At 44.2% G+C, this 23855-nt stretch overlaps 2 protein-coding genes across 2 annotated transcripts in view; one reads left to right on the top strand and one right to left on the bottom strand.

Moving 5' to 3' along the window:
• Nucleotides 1-5716: 5716 nt before the first annotated feature.
• CT47C1 (cancer/testis antigen family 47 member C1) lies at nt 5717-8659 on the top strand. Its single transcript, XM_005911154.2, has 3 exons — nt 5717-6323; nt 7190-7331; nt 8647-8659. The coding sequence occupies exons 1-3, from the start codon at nt 5717-5719 to the stop codon at nt 8657-8659; spliced, it is 762 nt and encodes a 253-aa protein (XP_005911216.2).
• Nucleotides 8660-14328: 5669 nt separating this feature from the next.
• KIAA1210 (KIAA1210 ortholog) overlaps nt 14329-23855 on the bottom strand; it is a 57263-nt gene continuing 47736 nt past the window's right edge. Inside the window, exons 9-13 of the mRNA XM_070366560.1 lie at nt 23418-23526; nt 18834-22478; nt 17579-17742; nt 16067-16172; nt 14329-14575 (exon numbers count right to left, since the gene is read on the bottom strand). Coding sequence (XP_070222661.1) covers nt 14403-14575; nt 16067-16172; nt 17579-17742; nt 18834-22478; nt 23418-23526 — 4197 coding nt within the window. The 3' untranslated portion in view covers nt 14329-14402. The remainder of the gene's footprint in view (nt 14576-16066; nt 16173-17578; nt 17743-18833; nt 22479-23417; nt 23527-23855) is intronic.

Genomic DNA, 23855 nt, shown 5'->3' with positions numbered 1-23855 from the left:
CAAACAGTGTCCACACATCTCAGTGCAACCAGGAGAGCCTGTGGGGGTTGCAGGGGGAGCAGATACAGATGAGAAGGCTTCCTGGAGGGGTGAGTTTGGGGCCGGGCTGTAAAGCAGAACTCAGGACTGGTCAGGGAGTGTGCTCTGCCATGCCCGCCAGGAAGCAGAGACCTCTTCCAGCTGTTGTTGTCCTGGGTCCTTCCCCTGTTTCTCCTCTCCCTACCCTGATGATGGATCTGCAAAGGGAAAGGATGTGGCCACTTCTGTTGACCAACAGGGAGTGGGGCGGGGAAAGCGAGCACCTTCCCTTAAAAAAATCGGAAACCCCAGATTGTGCCAACTTCCTGACTTGGAGAAGATTAGAAGTCATGGCTGAGACGGACAGTAGGCAGCAACCAAACACCAGTGATAGGGGATTGGATATCCTGGTTGGGTTTGCAGCCACAGGAAGGCTCAGGCAGAGGAACGAGGCCCTGGAGACTGACCCGTGGACTTCTGGGACACACACTTGCCATGAAGAGAGTCCCAGGTCAGAGATAAGAAGAGATATCCATCAGTTTTGCTTTACGTATTTCCTAAAGGGACACCTTGGAGAAGGCAATGGCACCCCACTCCAATACTCTTGCCTGGAAAATCCTATGGATGGAGGAGCCTGGTAGGCTGCAGTCCATGGGGTCGCTAAGAGTCGGATACGACTGAGCGAGTTCACTTTCACTTTTCACTTCCATGCATTGGAGAAGGAAATGGCAACCCACTCCAGTGTTCTTGCCTGGAGAATCCCAGGGTCGGGGGAGCATAGTGGGCTGCCATCTATGGGGTCACACAGAGTCGGACGTGACTGAAGTGACTTAGCAGCAGCAGCAAAGGGATACCTGCTCAGCATTTTCCTTTCTTCTTTGTTTGCTGGTGCAAATTAGTTCTCCTCCCAGGAATCTGGACCCAATGCCAACCTCATAGGGAGATAGCTTGTTGCAGCTGCCAAAGCACCACCTCCTCCAGGATCCTCTATACTCCCATCATTTCATAGTCACAGGTTTTCATTGGAAACAGCTTGCTCCATGACAATAGCTTTCTCCATGGCAAGCCTGGTGCCCCATCCCACCTCCCTACACAGAGAAGAGGCTCTAGGTGCACAATCTGTTACCAGAGACTTCCTCATTGACAGCAGACATCCTGTTGTGTTTCTGCCCTACTGATAAGTGGAGGAATCAACAGGAGAGGATGTGATTGAGTATAAATAGAATCTTGACAAATATATCAGAACAGCAACACTGTGCACAGCTGGGAGGGCCCAGCTTCCAGAGGTCTCAGCCAACCCCTCTAGCAAGGGCCCAGGAATGATGATGGGGGATACAGTAGGATGGGGACTGTGGACAGTTCTGCTTTGTTTGAGTTTTATGTGTCGAACATAAACTGATACAAATGACAGTTCTAATGGCACATGGCATTGGTACATTGGAAGATACCCAATAAATTTGGTAGATGTGTAAATGTATGATTTGATGAATAAAACTGATGAGTTTGAGTAGGAGGCAAAAAAGATAGGAGGGCACTGCACTAAGTGAGAGGGGAAAGGATTAATGGCACAAAGAGAAATATGCCTTTATGTAGAAGACATTCTTAGTAATAATTTTAGTAGGAATAATTAATTATTAGTAGCAGTCATTATTGGAGAAGGAAATGGCAACCCACTCCAGTGTTCTTGCCTGGAGAATCCCAGGGACAGGGGAGCCTGGTGGGCTGCCGTCTATGGGGTCACACAGAGTCGGACACGACTGAAGTGACTTAGCAGCAGCAGCAGCAGCAGTCATTATGACCTCAATCTGTTTTCCAGGCCTATCTGCCACTCTGCCCATCCTGGAGCCATTTCATTCCCTGGACAGGTACACATGCACACACACACATCTCTTCTACTATGCAGGCTATTTCCTTTCCATGCAGAGACGTCCTTCCCTCATTCTTCCTCTTTCCCTGCCATCCTTCATTGCTAGGTAAACTCCTAGAGATCCTTCAGGATCCAGGTGAAATGTCTCCCCTTGAGTACCTTCCCAGTTAATTATTCTACTTCTTTCCATTCCCCTTTTGTCCTCCCCTTTTTCCTTCCCCTCTTTCCTTTCCCCTCCCAATTAATCATTCTCTCTCCCATACTTCCATAGCACTTTGGGTTCATCCCTGTTTTAGCACTTGTCACTTGGGTCATTATTGTCCAAGTGTCTGTCTTCCCCTCTAGACCGCGAACTAGAGCAAGTCATTAGTCTTAGGCATCTGTGAGAGAGGCCTCCCTAGCACAACCCCGAGTATATAGATGGGTACTCAATACTTGCCTGGTGAGTGAATGGCTAGTATCTGTAGTGTATGTTCTATAACTTCATGGGTCAACAGATATTAATATTGTTGGGTTTTTGTTTATTTAAGGAGTCAAGCTAAATTGTTGTTTTTACATCGTGTTTCTGGTACTCTCTTCATGTATGAGTTTTATGAAGGGCAGAGTGCATTGGACTGGATTTTTCTTAACAAATCCATATAACTATAGCCAGGCTTCTTGTCTCTGATTGTAAGAAGCAGAGAAACTTTCTGATGAACTGGAAGTGGTGAAGCAGTGTGCTCATTCATGAATAAAATACTTATCTTTGCCAGCTATTTATTGACAGCAAAATATCACAAAGAGAAATTGAAGAAACCACTGTCACTATACAAAGGCCCACATACCCCTCAAGCTTTTCTACCAGTGGATATTCACTACCAAAAATGTTGCCAGTGATTTCTCTGAATTCCTTGAATGAATTTTATTTAGTTGCTCTGTGTCCACTTCATATTGAGTATCACAGAGATTTGACTCTGATGTTAAGCTATGTAGCTGTTTATTGTTAAATCAGAGTGAGCAGTAAGGGACATGAAGGTAGCTTAGACCCCAAATGAAAGATCACCTTTCACTGTATGGACAGAGGCACTGGTTTTGCATCATATATCCTATATTGGTACTACTGTTCCTTATGTGTGAATTAGTCACTAGTGACTCAGCTCTGAAATGCTTAGTCACAGTAACCTTTGTCATTTCACAGCCACAGTTTTTTATTGGCAGCTTCCTAATGAGCTCATCTTTGGGGTGACAAGTGGCAGAGCTATGACTTTTCTTTAAGAAATTTGAGAGATATAGTCAGTCAACATTTTTATTTACTTTGAGAGAGACTTCAGTTTCGAGGCCTGCCTGAGGTTTTCCTGGTAGTATCAATACTTGCATTGTCTAACAAAATATGTCAAAAATTTCATACTTGTCATCCAATGAATTTGGCAATAACAGAATTGGGCAGACTAGGACTGAGAGGTTGGTGACTGCAGTTTATAATGACTGAAGAATTAGTATCTGTGAACAATCTGCATGTAACTACTCTGGGTTGAATGTTTTTGAAGAAGTTGAAAAAGCACTTAGTATAACCTGAAGTGGAATCTGTTAAGATGTTACAAACGATGGTGTTAAAAATATGAGTGGAGAAGAAGACTTAGTGAACAAATATACAACATTTGTGAAAATATAAGGTCTTTAACTCTTTGGGTTATTCATTATATTATTTATCAGCAGTCACATTGCAGACAATATTTGAATCTCTCATGTGTTATTAAACTGACAGTGTTAATGAGGAACACCATTCACTCTCATGAACTTAACCATCATGGTTCTGTGAACTTTTGTGAGAAATAGAAGTTGGATATCCTGAATTTCTACCACTCTGTGTGTGTATGTCCATGTGTATGTGATTTTTTAAGCTCATGGTGGAGATTGAAATATTTTTGATTGAGAACATCTCCCTCAATTACCATTTAACACTGAATGGATTTGGAAATTAGCTTTTGTTCCAGGTTTGATAATATTTCTTAATGAACTAAACCTAAAATTACAAAGCAAACAGTGCTTATATTAAAAAACATATTGTGGTAAAGTCATTTCAATGACAATTAACATTATTTGAATCAAAGTAATGTCAGACTGCTTTATAATCTTCAGATGCTTTCAAAAGTTAAATTAAGGGAGCTCTCTGCTGCTGCTGCTGCTAAGTCGCTTCAGTCGTGTCCGACTCTGTGTGACCCCATAGACGGCAGCCCACCAGGCTTCCCTGTCCCTGGGATTCTCCAGGCAAGAACACTGGAGTGGGTTGCCATTTCCTTCTCCAATGCATGAAAGTGAAAAGTGAAAGTGAAGTCGCTCAGTCATGTCCGACTCTGGCGACCCCATGGACTGCAGCCTACCAGGCTCCTCTGTCCATGGGATTTTCCAGGCAAGAGTACTGGAGTGGGGTGCCATTGCCTTCTCCAAAGGGCGCTCTCTATTCACATACAAATTTACAGTAGATATATGTTCAAGCTCATATTATAATTCCAGCAGCTTTTTTTCAGTCCTCTATGCAAGTACAAGGGCTTCCCTTATAGCTCTGTTGGGAAAGAATATGCCTGCAATGCAGGAGACCCGGGTTTTATTCCTGGGTTGGAAAGATCTCCGGGGAAGGAAATGGCAACCCACTCCAGTATTCTTACTGGGAGAATCTCATGGACAGAGGAGCCTGGCATGCTACAGTCCATGGGGTCACAAGAGTCAGACACGACTTAGCGACTAACCCACCACCACCACCACCATGCAAGTACAAAGAAAATTCCATATTTCAGATCCACTAAACTGTGCAGTTGAGGAGCTTCCACATAAACTTCAAATGAAAGTGATTACTCTGCAGTGTAATGACATGCTAAAAGGCAAATATCAAAAGAACCTAATAGAATTCTATAATTTTCTTCCAAATAATGAATATGCTAAATTAAAATCATATGCTTGTGGATTGATACCAGTATTTAGAAGTACCTGTCTCATGGCCTGATATCAGTACTTGCCAATATCTGTGTGAAAAGACATTTGCAAAGGTGGTATGTAAAACTTCATTACAGAACAGATGAACATATGCAGTTTTGATGACAGAGAACACTTTGATCTTCAGTTAAGCAAAACTATATTCTGCCAAAAGAATTTCATTCTTCTCACTAATAGACCTATATTATTTAAACATTGTAAGCAATTATTAATATTTTTTAGTTTCAGCAACATTTGTGGACATTTGTTGTGGACTTCTGTTATGTAAGTACCTGCATAATAACCATCTTGATTTTACCTTTGAGCACCTCCAAGCCCCAAATGTTAACTCTCTGCCTTTTACAGAAGTTTCCTCAGCCCATGTTATCGATATATTGTACCATTGTGGATTTTTTGGACAATCGTAAAACTAAAAGGACAGGGACTTAAATGTAAGCTAGAACCAAACCCAGGGCGTCAAAAGAACCAGGAGACGATTGTGAACAATTCTACAATCTAAGTGCCTTGATTGTTCATTGGACACAGGGCACGTCAATCCTCACTTGTCAGCAAATGAGCTCAGAGCTCGTGACGTGAGGGCACGTCCTATTGGCTACTCTTCTGGCCCCGCCCCTCCTCTGTGACCTAGGGGAATCTTTTGTGTCAGGCCTGGCTCCACTGCCGTCTGAGGCCCAGCTTTCGGTGGGACGCTCCCGCCGTTGGCTGCCTACCCTCCCTGTCGTGGGGCCTCCTGTCGTCCTCTCAGTGGCCGCCTCGTCCCATCCTGCCACCCTCAGCCTCCCCTCAGGGCAGCCACTTCAGGCGCCACCACCTGTGCTGTTGCCGTCATCACCCGCCCAATTGAGGTAACTGCCCAGTGCCATGTCCACCACGAGGGGTGGAGATCCAGGCCCTGATGGGCAGGAAGGCCCAGAAGGCATGGCTGGGGTGCAGGCCGGATCGTCCAGAGCCCACGAAGGTGTGGACCGCAACTCCGGGCCTCGCAGGGGTGATGCCGTGGCTGGGGCGGGCGGAATCGCCGTGTCCTCAGGAGGCCCAAGGGAGGCGGCCCTGGAGGGCGGGAGCGCTGAGGAGGGGGAAGAGGAGGCAGGGAGCCTGGACCTCACGGTGGAAGCGCACCACTTTCCCATGGCTGGCTTTCGCTTAACGTTGCTGGACCTGGTGCGCTCCGTGCTGAACCGCATCTACTACAACGACTACATCCTCATCTGGCCCCACAACGGCCACATGTCGGCCCAGCACCGGGCCCGGCAGCACTCATCCAATCAAGGCTCGGCCGCGGTTCCCGAGTTCTCTGAGCCCCTGGTGTCGTCGGATGGACCGGGGGAGGGGCCGGCGGGGAAGGCCCCAGCCCAGGAGGTGGAGGAGGCGGAGGAAGCCGAGGAAGCTTCTTTATGGGAGACAGCCGCCGAGGAGTCCGAGGAGTCCAGCTTGTGGGAAATGGCGCAGGAGCCGGCTGCCCCTGAGGGTGAGCCTTCAGGAGGGCGGGGAGGGGTGGTTGGGGTGGACGGGGACACTGGCATCTGCAGGCCGGGTCTGGGGACCAGGGATCCCGAGAAGGGGGGCAGGCTCAGAGGAGGGCCTTGGGAAGGGAGGCTGGGAGTCAGGGCCTCCTTGAATCGAAGGCCAGAGGGGCCCAGTAGAAGCCCAACTCCATAACGACCTCTCTGGTTTGGGGCGGGGGAGGAAGGAAATAAGCTTCCCTCTGCCAACCCTGGTAAGAGGTCTGAGATGATCGGTCGGTGCCAGTTATAAGCCCACAGGTGAAGATCAGTGAAAGCAGGTGTTTGGGAGGGAGCTTGAGAGGACATGGAAGAGAACAAGCAAGTGGCATACCTCATATTTGGTTCATAGCTTTTAAAAATGGCAAGATTCTTGGAAAGTTGATCCAAAAATACTATGAACTGATACAGGAGCACTTGATCAAAATGAAGTTTCAGGGGGTTGAGGAACTAATGAGCTTCACTATAGAATTTGTCATTGAGGCGAAACATATTTTGGTGAGAAAGTTCTGACCAAAACATATAGAATGCATCAGACCCAGAGGATTCTGATCTTTGGCCAGAAGTAATCAGTAGCACAGGGTGACAGATTTACTAGAGAAGAAATAATGTGATTGTGAAAATGATCAAGCAGCAGCAAAGTGAGGGCCATGGAAGTATTGTATCCACCAGAAGGAAGGCCCCCAGTTACTCTTTTCTTAGTTGCTCCTATCCTCCTGCTTCTCCTGAGGGTAGAGTTCTGGATGTCTGTTGCTATTCCTTATGAGTTGGGATTTTTTTTTTTTTTCCTGTGAACCTCTGATCCTAAAGTCTGTATTATTCTTCACTAAAGAAATAGCCAAGCACCAGGATGAGAACTCCAAAAAAGAGGTCCAAGACACTGAAAGTGAGGGGAAAGAAGAGAAGTATAACAAAAAACAAGAAGAACCAGAAAAGAATCTGGACCCAGCAAAGGACAAGCCCAGAAAATCCAGGTATCTGTGTATAGCTTTGAAAATAACCCAGCTATTCCCAGGCATTTACAAATTTTGTTTTTGCTTTTTAATTCTCCCAGTAAATTAAGAAAAAGTTTGTTTAAAATTAGTTCAGCAATTCAAATTTGCCTACTTAATGTTTATAGAACACTCATGCACCTAGTCACCCCACTCCAGTACTCTTGCCTGGAAAATCCCATGGATGGAGGAGCGTGGTAGGCTGCAGTCCATGGGGTTGCTAAGAGTCGGACACGACTGAGCGACTTCACTTTGACTTTTCACTTTCATGCATTGGAGAAGGAAATGGCAACCCACTCCAGTATTCTTGCCTGGAGAATCCCAGGGACGGGGAAGCCTGGTGGGCTGCCGTCTATGGGGTCACACAGAGTCGGACACGACTGAAGCGGCTTAGTAGCAGCAGCAGCGTGCACCTAGTAATATAAAGTGCATTATGTACTGAAATATACTTCATGGCTCCTCATTTATTTTTATGAGGTCTTTTGTCCTCTACCTGTAAGACTACTAACAAGTTGTAAATGTATCAATACCTAAGACCAGTATTTGTTTAGTAAACAGTTACTAGAAGCATCAGTGAAAGTAACTGGGCTTTGCACTAGTAGAGTGTTTATTTCTTGACCACAGAAGTGGAGTCTCCTGCACTAAGAGATGACATCTTTTAGAATGTGACTACTTACAAATAGCAAAAAGTTCAGAATTTCAAGTAGGGACCACATTTAGTGATTAATAGCTAAACATTTGTTCAGTTGTAGATTTTTAAATTTTATGTGACAGTTAAAAGAAGAGCAACTTTGTCATAGTATGACTGTTGCTTATCACTGAGCTGATAATGAAGGTACAAGATATATCTTGTCTTTAATGATTAACATTTTTTCCCTCATTTTCATAATGGTGTATTTCAAAACAGCCTCTTTCTCATATGGTAGATATGGAAACTGAGGGTCTGGGAGAGTAAGGGAGTATCATCTGTGGACTGAGCACAGACTTCTAAGGTGATAAGAGTGATTTAAGTCCCAGAATAGCCTCTCAAAGGGAAAAAACATTTATGGTGTTGGGCAAGAGGAGACAATGTTGGTAGGATCACATAATTGAAGCCATCAGGTTGTACATGCACCAATATCTATGATGCAGGTTACAAGAGGAAAATATGTTTTTCTTCCCTACTTGTTGAGATAACAGCCCTCAGATATAGATAGCAGCAAAGATAGATAGGGCCAACTGTTTTCTTAGATTAAGAAAGTCTCTGGTGCTGGTTAATGCTGAATAATTGTTCATTTTCTCTCATTTCATCCTGCAGTTTGGAAGACTAGAAAGATGGAGAAAGAAGGATCCTGATTTTCAGGGTTTTCATTTTGCAGAAGCCCATGGGAATGTTATTAATGCTGATTCCATCCCAAAATTCATTTCCCTAAAAGTGATATCCAACAACATGACTTCTTTCATCTACAGATATGTTTGAGAGTGTTTGTTCTAGTTAAAAATAAGTTTGTTTTACATTAATAAACTTAAGTGCAGGCAGATTTTGTTTAGATAAATAATCCTGACTCAAATCTCTTTCCCTCTTGTTTGACCCACTTTACTTTCATTGGAAGGCATCACTTTCCACCATTTGGTAAGCTTGCTTTAAATTCTTTATTGCAGCCCCAAATAAATTGAAATATCAAGTTTAAAACAATTTTTGTAAAGACAGAAATGGAGATCAAGCCTTTAGAACTGAGCTTGTTTACTACATTAGTCACTAGCCACGTGTGGTTGTGGAACATTCAAAAGGTGGCTAACCTGAGTTGAAATCTGCTGCAAGTGTAAAAAAATAATGTAAAGTCTCATTAATAACTAATTACACATTGAAATGATAATTTAGTATTAAATATAGCATTAAAATGACTTTCTCCAGTTTCTTTTTACTTTTTAACTATGGCTACTAGAACATTTAAAATTATACATGACTTGTGTTATATGTGTATTTCACAGTACTGGGTGCTTTTGAAGGAAACCTGATGGATGGCCCAGCTAGCCTGGAGGCCAGATGGTGCTGCTGAACCTGAGCCCAGAGGCTGATCTGGAGCACTGGTTCTCAGAGTTTGGTCCTTAGAATGGCATTATCAGCATCACTCAGGAATTCTTAATCTTCACCCAAGACCTGTGAATCAGAAACTCTGGGAGTGGGGCCCAGTGTTTTAACAAGCCCTCCAGGGGATTCTGACGCAGCTAAGGTTTGAAAAGTGCTGGTTGAGAGCCACAGGGGGAGAAGTTGAGATCCATCTATGGTAGGACCAGCCTTCGTTCACTGGCTTGGGGATGCTGGAGAAAAATTGAATAGGACGGTAGTGGCTGAACTGGGGAGGAAATTAGGATTCACAGGGGCTGAGACACAGAGAGGCTGTGTATAGGAGATGGCTTCTCTGGTGGCTCAGATGGTAAAGAATCTGCCTGCAATGCAGAAGACCCAGGTTCTATCCCTGGGTTGGAAAGATCCCTGGAGAAGGGCATGGCACTCCAGTATTCTTGCCTGGAGAATTCCATGGATAGAGGAGCCTGGAAGGCTACAGTGCATGGGGTCGCAAAGAGTTGGACACGACTGAATGACTAACACTTCCAGAAAAATATCCAAGGGACAGAGCTGGTTTCAGAAGGTCACAGACAAGATACCAGGTATATGAAGTCTAAGAGAACATTCACTCACCAGGTACGGATGGTGGATATAGACACAGAGTAAAAGGCAATGCCTGTGAGGATGTGTGTGTGTACTCAAGCATGCAGAAAGGCATGCAGTGGAAAGATAAACACTGCATTTAGGATGGTGGCTGCCCCTTGGGGAAAGAAAAGGATGGTGATCCTATTGGGGAGGGATCCACAGTGGGCTTCAACTATATTTGTAATATTACATTTCTTAAGCTGGGTGGTGAGTACATAGATGTCAACAGTATTATTCTCTATACCTTTTGTAGGTCTAAAATATTTCATAATTAAAAATGAGTGAAATAGAGGAAAGGGAGAGAATAAGCTTGATATCTAGACTCTGTTTAAGAGGGAAAAAAGGATAAGTCACATTTGATCAGAGGATCAGAGAAGGGGATGGGCCTGGGGACCTGAGACTAGACAGGCTCATTTCTGCATTTAATTAAAGCTTCCTAAGTGCTCTCTTGGTAACATTGATACCTTCTCTCATATTCTGTGGTAGCACATCTTATATTACAACTTATATTAGCATTTTTAATTGAGGTAAAGTTCACTTAAAATCAACCATTTAAAAGTGAACAATTCAATGACATTGACAATTTTGTGCAACCACATCTTTAGTTCTGAGCATTTTCATCACCCCCAAATTCTGTACCTATTAAGCAGTCAATTCACCATTTCCTCACCCTCCAATTCTCTGGCAGCCACCAATCTGCTTTCTATATCAATGAACACCTATTCTGGACATTTCCTATAAACAAAACCATACAATATGTGAACTTGTGTGTCTGGCTTCTTTCACTTAGCATAAGGTTTTTAAGGCTCATCTACATAGTAGAGTGTATCAGCATTTAATTTTAGGGCTGAAAAATATTTCTGTTGTATGTATATACCACAGTTTGTTTATCCATTCCTTTTGTTGGTAGACATTTGCATTGTTTCCACCTTTTGATTATTGTGAATAGTATTTCCAAGTATTTGTACATGATTTACATATGTGTGTATCTCCTGCCCCCAGCTCACATCCCCATGACTGTGATTCTGAATGGTTGGGGCCTTAAAACGTTTTATCTTTCCCAAAGTCCTAGGCACTGAGTTGTCCACTTAGTAGGTGCTCCACTAATATCTGTCAAAGTAAACTCACCATTATTTTTTGTCAATGCTGATGTTTTAAAATGTGCAGGTCAACCACATGGTGAGACAGAAGGCAAAGCACTCCCTGTCACCATTATTTCAACTGAAAGGGCAGGTCAACTAGTACAATTTGAGGCCCTTCAACCTGGTTCTGATTTGTTAGTATTTCTGCGGTGCTAGTTGTTAAAACAGTATTGCTTCCAGGCCCAGGCAGAGATATCTCTGTCTTGAGCTCTAAGTGTTAGAGGGCCACTTTGGTCCTCTTCCAGCCACACCCCTCCCGCCAGGGCCAGGAGCCCAGCCCATGGGAACAAGGGCTGTGTCCCTGCTAGCCCATGCTCCAGGTACCTGGCAGCCCTGAACAGTCCCTAGCCTGCTTCCAGGGCCCGTGTGCTCCTCTTAGACCTGTCCTGGGGAGGGCTGACTGCACTCACTGCTGGGGTGGGTGCTCCCAGGCCCAAGGAGGGGTTGTAGGCCCAGAAGGGGATGCGGCCTGGCCTAGGAGCCAGGGCATGGGTGGGGGAAGGGAAGGAGGGCAGCTCTTCCCACGCCATCAGGGCAGAACTTAGAGGAGTCTGAGAATACTAAATCCCAACCTGGCCTTTCAGCTCATTAGGAAGGTACATTTGTCATGGAAGGAGATACAACTTATTTAATGGTTTATCATTTGATTTGAACATTTCAAATATTTTTAGACATGTGGATCCCTAACTAAACTCTTTTTTTGAACCTTGCAAATAGGACATGGCTTGTTCTAGAAGCTCATCTTGCAGGAAGACTCAGACCTAGTCCCTGAGCCAGGCTGCAGTATAACCTCCATCTTGTCCCCTCTACTCGCCTGTCTGCATTTTCTCTCCCACCCATCTCTTTGCTCCTCATGTGTTTACACATATGAAAACCCCCTCTTTAGTAGTACCACTCCCTCATATAGACGCCCACCTGGAGGCCATCAGCTTGGTCAGGCACACCTGCATAGGGGTCCTTTCTGCTCCACACAACCTCTCAAGATCATTTGCTCTTCTGACAACCCTTGGGTCTAAATTGTCAATAACCTATTTAATTTCCCTCCCTATGTGACAGACAGAGACAGACTATAGAACAAGCTTTATTGAATTTATTTGCTTTGCATACAGCAGAAATCAAGAATACTAAAAGAAGCTGAAAACTTATCAAAATGTACCTTTATGCATTAAAAAAGACTTAACCTCTTAAAACATATTTTTTTGTTGTTAACTGTGAAAAAGAAATTGTTAATGGAGAGTTCTTACAGTGAGAATAACCTAATTATGGTCCAGCCTGAGAAAAGGGAGGTGTAACAGTTAACCTACCAGGATTACCTGGGTAAAGGCATCTACCTTAATGAACTGTTCACTATGGAAATACAACAGAAATCAAACCCAATCAATCAATCAAAAACCTAGCATTATCAAAAAGGCAAAAATATAGTATAAGGAAAAGTACTTGTTTTATAGAGAAAATGCAAAATCCAGCAAATGATTGTACAGTATCACATTATACCATCATCAGGAAAACCAAGCACCAAGGGTTGAAATTACCTCTGCCACCCTATAGCCCCTGAAATTTTCTTGCATAAGGCAGCATCCTACTCAGAAATTAAAGGCACAGTTACATCTAGGGCTGCATTTCTGTTTAAACAAAGTAGCTCCATGGTGACAGAGGCAGATACCATGAAAGGTGTAATACTAAGACACTTCTGGGTTCCCTGAGAAAATGAGCTAGGTACTGTCCAGGCATCCAGAAGGAGCTCTCCGTTAGTGGTGTGTGTGTGTGTGTGTGTGTGTGTGTGTGTGTGTGTGGCAGGTTGGGGGGGAGTGGAATGGAGGGCAAGGACTTGGAGTGAGTGGTTCACTGGGGAGGTGGGAGCTGTCCAGCCTAGTGAGTGTTGGGTGTGTGTGCCTCTAGGAATGAGGGCAGGGAAAGGCTAATTCAATCACTCCAGGCTTCCAGTTAGCAGAAAGACCTGTTCTGTGGCTTTGAGAATTCAATCTTGCTTTGAGCCCAAATCTTGTGAAACAGAGGCTGCTGAGGGAAAGCAACAAGAAACTGGGCTACTGGGAGCCTGGGCATAAGACAGTGTCCAGGAGCCTCAGACTTCCTTCGTGGAAGGATTCCCATCTGCTTGATTAAAAGCACAGCTTTTGGCCTCTGCTGTGCTGTGCTGTGCTTAGTTGTTCAATTGTGTTTGACTCTTTGTGACCCCATGGACTGTTGCCCACCAGGCTCCTCTGTCCATGGGATTTCCCAGGCAAGAATACTGGAGTGTGCTGCCATGCCCTCCTCCAGGGGATCTTCCTGACCCAGGGATCAAACCCAGGTCTCCTGCATTGCAGGCAGATTCTTTATTGTCTGAGTCACCAGGGAAGCCCCCATCTGCAGAATTTTGAATTTTAAGAGGGCCTTAAGTGCTTTACAAATAGGATGTGTATGACATGCACTATGCTTCTGAGCAACTAGACAGGACCACAATAGCACTGGTGTAAGAGGTCAAACATTGGAGGGCTAAGCCCTCAGGGGAGTATGATAGTCCCCAAGGAATGTTATGCCTCATAGGAAGGTGCTCACAGCTGCCAGACTTGCGACAGGTTGACATGCGGCATGTGCAAAGAGAGCTCTGTGTAAGTTGCAGGGCTTGGGGGCCCTCAGGGATACAAACAAGGTGTTTCAAAGGGCAATGGACAGACTGGGGAGCTGGCTGTGCAAATTTTTTCTTGGAAACCCAGAATTTTCACTTCTATCAATACCACCTCTTCTTTAGGAGGCTTTACAAAGTCAGAGCAACAAGGAAAGAACTGAAGCATTTAATTAGGCTCATAAAACATATAAGCCAATCCTTGGACCAGATCATCTGGATATTTCCATTAGAGTGAATTTATTTGATCAAGGGAAATGCCCACCTCTTAGTTGCTCCAACAAAATGTTTTCGCTTTTTCCCTTCTACAGTCTATGGTCCAAAGTTAAAGATTTCTCAATTCAACAGAAGTGCAAACATTTTACATAGTTTTTATAAAGGAAATGCTGGGTTTTCAGATGCTGGCAGTGACTGTACTGAAGGTTGGGCATTCATGGCATCTATTTAATTCAAATAATTATTAGCTTTAATGCCCATTTTAAGGCTCTTATGCTTAATAAAAATGGCTACTGTAAATAATTCACTACATGGCATTAATATAGCTATTGGCAATTATAATTTGAAATGCTGATACTCCACCCAGGAGCGGCTTATTGCATCGTTTCTGCTATATGGCTCCATGCCTCAGCTTTCTTCTTGGCCAGGGAGAACCAGACTGGTTCAGCTGGCTCAACCGGCTGTGGTAGCATGGCTGGAAGTGTAGCAGACCTGGTTTCTTTTTCCATCGAAGGTACTTGAACTATCTTCTCATCTTCAAATCCAACTGGAACCAAACCATAGAAAATAACACATAAGCAGTAAGAAGCCCCAGAGATACTGAAGTATGTTTATGGGATGCAATAAAAATTTTCCTCCTTTTAGGTTTCCTCTGGTTTCTAAAAGTCAGTGCATGGGCAATGCTATAGGGTGGTATGTGAAAGGAGTAATGTCAATATGGCTAGAACCACAGAGGCCTGGACATTGGAAGGCCTGAGAATAAATACCTGCAGCTGTAACTGCCAATCTTTGGGTCGTCATTATTGGACTGTCTTACACTTTTGAACTGAGACCAGAGCGGAAACATGTTATATGGTATCCATTCAGTTTTTAAAATTTCAAATAAGGTAACATTGTTTTTGTTTTGCCAATCCCTTATGTTGTATGAAATCACTGTTGATGACTCAATAGGTCCACCCAAGAAAAGTCTATGCTAAATAACATTATATCAACTGCTCCTACTGAGCAGACTACCTCGCTATGCCCCAGTTCTACAAGTACCTCCTTCCTCATCCTGCTTTACGGTTGATTGACTTAGCGGCTTAGAGTCAGCCAGTGGTTCTCAACTCTGGTCACATATTAGAACCACCTAGGGTCTCTTTAAAAATACAAATGCACATGCTATTTCATGAACTAACTGAATTAGAATCTCCAGCAATGGATCCAAGACCATATATAATTTTTTAAAAATCACATCAGGTGATTCTAACACATAGTGAGAGTTGAAAACCACTTGATAAGAGTACCATGCCCATGAGAGGCTATTCACTTGACCTGCTGTGCTGCTATATCATGGCCAGACAGTGGATTCCTAAATTCCTAGTCTAATTTCTTCATGAGATAGACTAAGGAAGAGAACAAAGATGACGCAGTATAAACCTATCCTCCCCTCTCCCTGCTCCTTCTAGAAAAAAAAAAAAAAATCCCTCTGACACATAACTGTACTGGTGAGACCCCATTCGATTTTATCACAGCACAGTGTTTTTCTCAGCTTTCAACATGCCCCACCTCTCATACCCCTGCTCAGAATATGGAGGGGTGAAACAAGCGTTTTAAATAGTTTTTAAAATTCCAATACTATTGGGCATTTATACAAGATTATTTTTCACAGTTTCACTGGGAATGTAGAGGGTGAGAAAATACCACTTTGCTGTGAACTAGAAAGTGGCTTGGTATTCTCTCCTTTTGAATACCAGCCACAGGAACCTTCTAGTGCATGATCACAATTTTGTTCCTATACAGATTCCTTGATGGGGTAAAAGACTGAAAGGACCTCTGAAAGTTACACACTGGACTGACTTATATTAGTCATAATAGTTGGATTTTCCTAAAACAAGCTAATATCTGTATCTAATGGAAGTACCATGAGAGAATCACAAGCTGATTTGGGGGAAGAGACACGTATTGCCTGAGTTTGAAATGGGAAGTTTCACATTCTATGAGAGCTCTTCTGGGAGTCGAGGGATAGGGTGTTTTTTTGTTTTTGTTTTTGTTTTACCTGTTTTGGTAGACTTTGGAGGCTTTGTTGGTGCCATCTTCTCTTGTCTCTTGACATCAGAAGTGGGAACCATTCTTGGTTGGCTTTCACTTACAAGGCCAGTTCTCTTTAATACAAAAATGAAAAGAGAAAGATCTTATAAGTCCTGATATGAAAATAGCAAATTACTTAGTCAGATCATAGGTACATGTCCAATCCTGGGTATTATAAGTTCAACATTAACCAAAAAGAAAGAGAGAGAGGTAAGGAAGGAAAGAGCACAGAAAGCACCTAGGTTTAGAATTTAGGATCACAAAATCTAAGCTGGTTCAACTTTATCACCTTTCTGAGCTGTGAGAAAAGGTTATCTAATCATATAAACAGTGTAAACAGGTTAACATGAGAATTACTTAGCCCGATTACAACCTTTTCTCTAGCAGTTTACCAGCACTTAACAGAAAGCTAACTGAAATGTGGTGGTTGCAAACAAATCTTATCAATTAATTGGGTTCCATAGATTTCTACACAACAAAACTTGTTTACATTTTGTGTTCATGCCATGATATAACTATAGGTCTTTTCAAAATGGTACAGTTTAAGCTTTCCAAATTAACCTCACCACAACTGATCTAAATTAATTAGTTTACATATCTTAGTGTATTTCCCTCTGACAAAACTTTAACCAAGGTAGACTTTTCTACTTGTATGATCCTGCTCCCATAAAAATAATAATGATGAAATGAAAAGATCTTTAAAGCAAAAAGTGAAAACAGATTTTCACATGATTCTTCAACAAATTCTTTAAGCACTTAAAAGTATAAGAACCTAGACATCTCTTGTTATGTGAACTTCATTGAGTTTTCTTGAGGCTGACAAGAGGGGTCCTCATTCTAAAACTTCCAAAGACATTGCAAATGGGACATTAAAAGCAAGACGTCATCCTATCATGTTCTGATCCATTAGCCTAGTTAATCACATAATTTCACTTTTAATCTATAGGAAGGTGCCAGACCAAACCAAATCAATATGTGGAAGCTTGAACATCAAACATTACCTTTATTTACATAAAGGTAAATCATTATGTACTGATAATGGAAAGGTGCCCAGAAATAAAATGTTAAGTGAAAAAAACATAGTTTAATTCCACTCATATTTTCTTAAATGCATATACATATTTAGAGGCTAAAATATTTGTAAGAATAGTTATTCAACTCACCCCAGTGGTGACCTTTGGGATTTTCTTATATCTACTTATGCCTCAACCAATTTGGAGGAATCCTATTCTAGAATATTTAGAACAGGATTTGATTTATAGAATCTTCTCTATGCACCACTTTTCACAAATCCTTTAGGAACATAAAGTGGGGGCACCTTTCTATGAGTACAAACCAAGTCTTTCCCCTCCAAAGTCCCTTTGCCTTGATTAATGCACCCAAGGAAGTGAGGAACTATTAGGCAAAATTCCTAACACCAGCTTAATCAATTGGCTCCAATGACCTTTTGGAGTGTTTTGGAGGCTGCTCGAGGTCCTACTCCATGTCTGGGTTCTTTCCTCTCAGCCTTGGCTGCAGCTCTACTCTTGGGTCTTGGCTCTTTGGGAGGAATGTTGGCCTGGAAGCTCCCCTGCTCCTGCTTTATCGCGGTTATCCAAGCTGCCTCTGAGGTGGCATACTCTGACCGTCGACCAGGAGCTTTTCCTGAGAAAGGAATGAAAGAAAGTAGAACTAAAGTGAGGCAGGCTGGGTCTTGAGACTGACTGGGACCTACCTACAATAATGTCTCAAATGGGATCCTTGTTAACTGCCAAATGAAAATAAACAACATATAGAGAGGGGCCCCATTCTTTAGTGCCTTCCCCACAACTTCAAAGTTTGTCAACTGTCCTCTTCCTGGTCCCTTTCCCTCCCTTGTCCATCTCTCTTTCTATCCCCAGTTCACGTAGGACAATGGTTTCCAAGTGAGCTAGAGAAGTTCCTAGGAGGCCAGATGATTAGGCCACTGATGTCATTTCTCTAACTCCAAGGAAAATCTTATTGCATCTGTTACTTCATGGTCTCTAATGAAAGTGTGTGGTTATGGATATGGTTATAGGCATGTACAAGACTATGTGATGATAATTCTGAAGGTACAAAGGCTTGGAGAGGAATAAATGCTCAAAAAGTCACCTAGCTCTTGATTCTTAGACATTTCAGGTGAGTTAAGAAGCTGTGGAAGTACAAACATTTACAATAAGTTAAGACTTCAAGCTGAGAGTCTGAATATAGTGCTCTATTAATGAGTTGGCTTCAAAAATACACATGGGGGACTTCCCTGGAGGTCCAGTGCTTAAGACTCCATATTTCCACTACAGCAGGTTTGATCTCTGCTCAGGGAACTAAAATCCCACATGCTGAGTAGCAAAAAAAAAAAACAAAAAAGTAAACAATAAAAAGGTACGTGGTGTTCAAGGGAGCATAATACATGTAAAGGTATTTTGAGAAAGGCATAAAATCCCATCTGCATGTATATGGGGTAAGAGGGGTGGGGAGATGGTTACGTGTCCATTACAGAATATGGACAAATGTCCAAAGGAGACCCCATTGGGAAAGAGAAGACTTCAAGTTAACCATCTCCAAATCTATTCATCTAGAATAGAGCATTATTCTGCCCCTAAATCCCCAAACCAGCCCTATCAAAGCCACAAGGCAATGGGCAAGGCTAGAACAGACTTCCTCCCATTCAAGACTTTGCTTTCTGGTTCTTCTCTCCTCTTGATACCTGCTGCCCATCTGGGAAGATAAAGACTCACCTGGAATCCTGTAACCAGGTTGCTTCTTGGCCATCCTTTCAGATTTGGGCCTCCTCTGTTGCTTCTCTGCCAAGTCAGATACTGTGGTGAGGTTTTGCATGGTGCCCAGGGCCCCCTTGGAAGCCCTTCTGATTGGCTGGGCTGTACCTACAGAGGATGAAATTGAGCCCAAGGAGGGTGAAGAAAGCTTGGTAAAACCTTGTTTCTTACCCTTATACTTCTGTGAGGAAGAGGTTCTTCTCAGTCGGACTCCAAAAAGCTTTTCAACATCAGCCCCATTGTTGGATGAATCTGAATAGCTGTTATTTTGATCATCACTCTCAGGAACTTCCTCCTGAGAGGAACTGCTTCCAGAAGTGGGCGCTTGCAAGAAAGGAGCAGTGGCCAGCATGGGCTTGGTAGGGGCAGTCGTGACGTTCTTAGAGAGGTCTTCAGAGCTTTGGCTGGGTTTCTTGATTCTGCTTGGAGAAGCCAGATCTCTGGGTAGAGACCAGCAGCTAGGATCACTCTCCAAAATGGTTCCCTCAGCGGCAGCACTCACGGGACTTGGATAAACCTGTTGCTGATGTTCAGGGTCTGCAGGAGCCTGAAAAATTTGTTTGGGAGGCAGATGCTGCTCAGAACGGCTCCGCTTCACAGGTGCACTCACTGGGCCTGTTGAGAGCGTCAGTAGCTGAAACTCAGCTCCATCTTCAGCAGAGCTCTCAGAAGCTGACGAGGTTTCCTGCTGGTACTCAGGCTTCCCCAGTGTCTGGGCAAGATGTCTGGGAGGCAGCTGCTCTTTAAAACTGCTCGGCTTCGCAGGAGCACTCTCTGAATGGGAGAGGACTTCTTGCAGGCCTTTGGGCTTCCCTAAGCTTGGTAAAAGGCTTTTCATGGGCGCTTGCTTCAAAGAAATGGCTCCCTCAACACTGGTACTCTCCCAGCCTGAGGAAACTTGCTGCTCGACTTTCGGCTTCAATGATTTGGAAGGTGGATTTGAAGATGAAGGATCCATGTGAGTTCCCTCCTCTGTAGCAGGCCTCTCTGAAAAGACATGCTGTGCCATATACTTCACAAATGACTGAGAAGGACGCTTGACAATCACCGATTTCTTAGGTATGACTTCTTTATTGGCCATGCTCTCTAGACGTGAGGACATCTCCAGAACTTTTGACTTTTTAAGCACTCGTCTGGGATATACGGAAGGCAGTGGCCTTCCAGAAATGCCCACTTTGGCAGCAGCACTCTCAAAACTCGATGATATTTGCTGGACTTTCTGTCTCACGATGGAGTAGGGATGTTTGTCAGGCAGCAGCTCAGTAGATGCATCCCCTTCAGTGTCGACACTCTCTGGACCTTCAGAGATTGCTTGTTTGACTCCTGCTCTCATTGAGGCCTGAGAAGTCCCTCTGGGAGGCAGCGGCTCTATGATAATGCTCCACTCGAAGGCAGCACTCTCTGGACCTTCAGAGGCTGGTTGCTCAAACATGGGGATCTCCCAGGACTGCTGGATGGTGGATCTGGGAGGCACAGGCACCCCTGGACTGCTCCACTCTGTGGGAGCACTCACAGACTCCAGTGGAATGGTCTGTGGCTGGAATTTAGACTTCACCGAGGGCTGGGGAGGTGGCACCTCCACAATGCTGCCCTCCTTAACAGCAGTGCTCTCCAAGGTTTTCTGGGCTCGAGGATTTGTCAAGGACTGGGGAGAATATTTGGGGAGCAATTTCTCCACCAGACTGATCTTCTGAGCAACAGAACCCTCCAAACCTGCAAATACACTCTGTTCAGCTTCACAATAAGTCACAGAGACTTGTTGCTGGGCTAGAGCTCTCTTTGGGGGCTGAGAATGATGCTTGGCAAGCAGTGGCTTCATAGAAATGCTCTTCTCAACCACAGTGCTTTCTGCACCCATGGAGTCTTGGTACTCAACTGCTGGCCTCTCCGCAGGCTGGGAAGGATGTGGGAAAGTGAGCAAGTGTGCAGGTGTGGTCTTCTCAACATCGGGGCTCTCTGGATGTACAGAGCTTTCTTGCTGAGCTGCTGGTTTCAATGAAGGCTGAGAAGGATGTCTCGGAGGCAGCACGCCGGCAGAAGTCATCGTTTTAAGTGTTATCACTCCTGAATCCAAGGAGACTGGTGGCTCAACTTTTCGCCTCCTCAGGCGCTTAGAATTCACTCTGGGAGGCAGTGGCTCCATGGAAATGCCCCACTCCATGGCCACGCTCTGTGGGCTTGTGGACGCGTGTTGCTCGAATTGAGGGCTCATCCAGGACTGGAAAGTGTCCCCGGGAGGCACCTGCCACTCAGAAGCACCCTGCACTTCAGGTATGGTCTTTGAAGCCAGGGAGACTTCTTTTGTGTCACTGGCACTGTTGTACTTCTCCACATGGCTATTTGATCCCGTGCAGACTTTGTCTTCAGGCTCTCCCACAGCCCAAGAAGCACACGTGGGAGTCGGTGGCTCATTAGAACCACTCATCTGTCCCAAGGAAGCCAATTTTGTGAAGACTTCTTGGCCATCTTTGGACTTGCTCAGGGGCTGGAGAGAGGGTGTGGGAGCCTGGTGCTGTCCAAAATCACTGCCCTCTTTGGAAGTGCTCTTGGAATCAGAGAAGATAGCTGTGGCTTTGGACTTCCCCGAGGACTGTGAAGAATACGTAGGGGCCTGCTGCTGCTCGAGACTGCTCAGCTCCACAGCTGAACCTTTTGATTCTGGGAAGATGTCTTCATTCCTGTGCATCTTGGACGGTAGGGAAGAATGTCCAGGAGCCAGCTGTTGCTCAGAATCACCGCCCTCCTCTGAAGTGCTCTTGGAATCTGCGATGATGACTTCAGCTTTTGACTTCCCGAAGGACCCTGAAAGGCTTCTGGGAGGTGGTCTCCCGGCACAAAGGGTTCCCTCCACCAAGGCACTCACGCTCCTGGAGATCCTTGCTGTTAAGGCCTGTAGAACACTTCTGGGAGGCTTTTCTTTGAGGGTCTCTTGAGCGGACTTCATTTTAAATTGGACACTTTTCACATCAAAGCCAGAAGCTTCTTCCTTTTCTGGCTGGCTCTGAGAAGCCTCCATAAACATCTGACTGTACACTGCCACCGAGAGAGCATCTTGGGGTGTAGATGGCCTTGCCACATGTGATAGAGCAGCCCTGGCTTCTGGCTTCTTGGCTCCAGAAGTCCCATCTTCATGGGATGGTGACAGACCACCCACCACGGGCTCTTCCATGTCTTCAGGCTTGAGTTGTGATACTGATGCTTTTCTGGTTTCAAAATCTGCATCAGCAATTCCCCTTCCTGGGTCATCTTTACCTGACAGCAGCTCCTGAGGAGTAGTGCTCTCTGTCTGTGGTGTTGTGGGCTGCTCCATGACTTGCTTCTCCAAGGACAGTTGCCAGAAATGGCAATCCCTGGCGTTCTTATCAGCAGGTGGGGACCCAGCTCCATCACTTAGGCCAAGCACTCCAGTGGATTGTTTAAAGCTTCTTCCTTTGGATCCACACTCACTCATTCCTGAAGTACTTGAGCTTTTCTTTCCACGGCGTTTCATGTATGCTGCTGGAAATGGGTAACTCTGACTCTCAGTAGCATCTGTGTTTGTAGCCGGATCCATTGTCTTCTGTTTAGCAATCTCAGTCTTGTTGCTCTGTTCCTGGCTTGAGGCACCTGTACCAAACGGAAGGAAAGGAAAAATGTGTTCTTTTGATTTTCTAAAATAAGAATACTCTGCCTTGTCCCAATGGGTACCTATTTGCTATTGAATTCCCTAGTGTGGAGAAGTAGCTACTCAAAAGATAGAGAATGACTAGGTCACTGTTAGCCTTCTGCAGTTGGAAATTTTTAAATATAAATGAAATTCAGTTTTATGAACTGATTCCAAGGTTAGCACATCACCAGCATATCAACAGTCTGTTCCACCATTAGAAGTAAGACACATCAAAAAGCAATTTTTGAACTTGTAACAACAATTACCTTTTAGGAAACTGACTGGGACAGGGTGAAAGGAAATTTTACTTCCTCCTTAGTATTTATATTTTCTACTTAATTCTACTTAATTTTAACATGATATACAGGTATTTTTATTTTTTTAAGAAAGGTGTCAACAGGGGTTATCTGCAAGGTAGGATTATGCCCTCCCACTTCTGCTTTCAACTCTCTTTATTAAAATAATCTAACATAATATACATGCAAAGAAATTCTTGAAAAGCCTTAACATTTGCACTGATCCACAGGCTTCAGGTCAAACACAAGGCAGCAGTTCTACAGGTCGGTCTTCTCTTCCCTGTAATATTACTATGTGTGTTCAGTCGTGTCCTACTCTTTGCAACCCCATGGACTCTAGCCCTCCAGGCTCCTCTGTCCATGGGATTTCCCAGGCAAGAATACTGGAGGTATGGCCTTTTACCTAACACAGGTGGCAACTATATTAAATGGGCAGTTCAAACGGAGAAACTTGGACCACATTAATATGCATCTTAAATTTTAAGCCCTCAGAAGACCAAGGATAGAGGCCTGGGCAATTCTCCATTATATAGTTCTTGTCACATAGCACTGTGCCATTAAGCTTGAGTATGTGTTTATGGGTGATGGCGAAGATATGCCAACCTGCGCTGTCTTTTTTCAGCTTCTTTTGGTCAGCTTCTTTCGGTTTGGTTGTGCTTTTCTCTTCTTCAGAAGCCACTGGGAGGCTTGGCTCCTCCTGTTTTGGTTTCACCTAGAAGAGGAAAAGACTTTGAATCAGGCTGAAATGCTCTCCACCCACCCCTGCGTGGTTGCCAAAGGAAAAAAAGCATCAGGAAAAAAAAAATCCTTGCTATCCAAATGGCTGAGTTGGGAGCATAACAATACCATTCACAATGGAAATTATTTCAGTAGTATCCATAACTTGGTGATCATTTTACCTACTGGCAGTACTTCATTTAGATTTGAAGTTTCTGGTCTCTGAGTGATACGCTGCAGGGAACTCTTGAAAACACCCCAGAAACCACTGACCTGCACTGCAAGGCCATCAACCTGATGATGGGGCTGTGGGGCCTGATAACA

Source organism: Bos mutus, chromosome X (assembly GCF_027580195.1).
Source record: "Bos mutus isolate GX-2022 chromosome X, NWIPB_WYAK_1.1, whole genome shotgun sequence".
Classification (NCBI taxonomy): domain Eukaryota; kingdom Metazoa; phylum Chordata; class Mammalia; order Artiodactyla; family Bovidae; genus Bos; species Bos mutus.
This window is presented reverse-complemented; position numbering and strand designations above follow the sequence as displayed.

What these genes read in the sequence shown, in the direction of transcription:
- CT47C1 (XM_005911154.2), top strand. Translation starts at nt 5,717, where the DNA reads ATGTCCACCACGAGGGGTGGAGATCCAGGCCCTGATGGGCAGGAAGGC. An exon ending in GGAGCCGGCTGCCCCTGAGG is followed by an intron (nt 6,324 to 7,189) that starts GTGAGCCTTCAG and finishes TCTTCACTAAAG; the next exon opens with AAATAGCCAAGCACCAGGAT.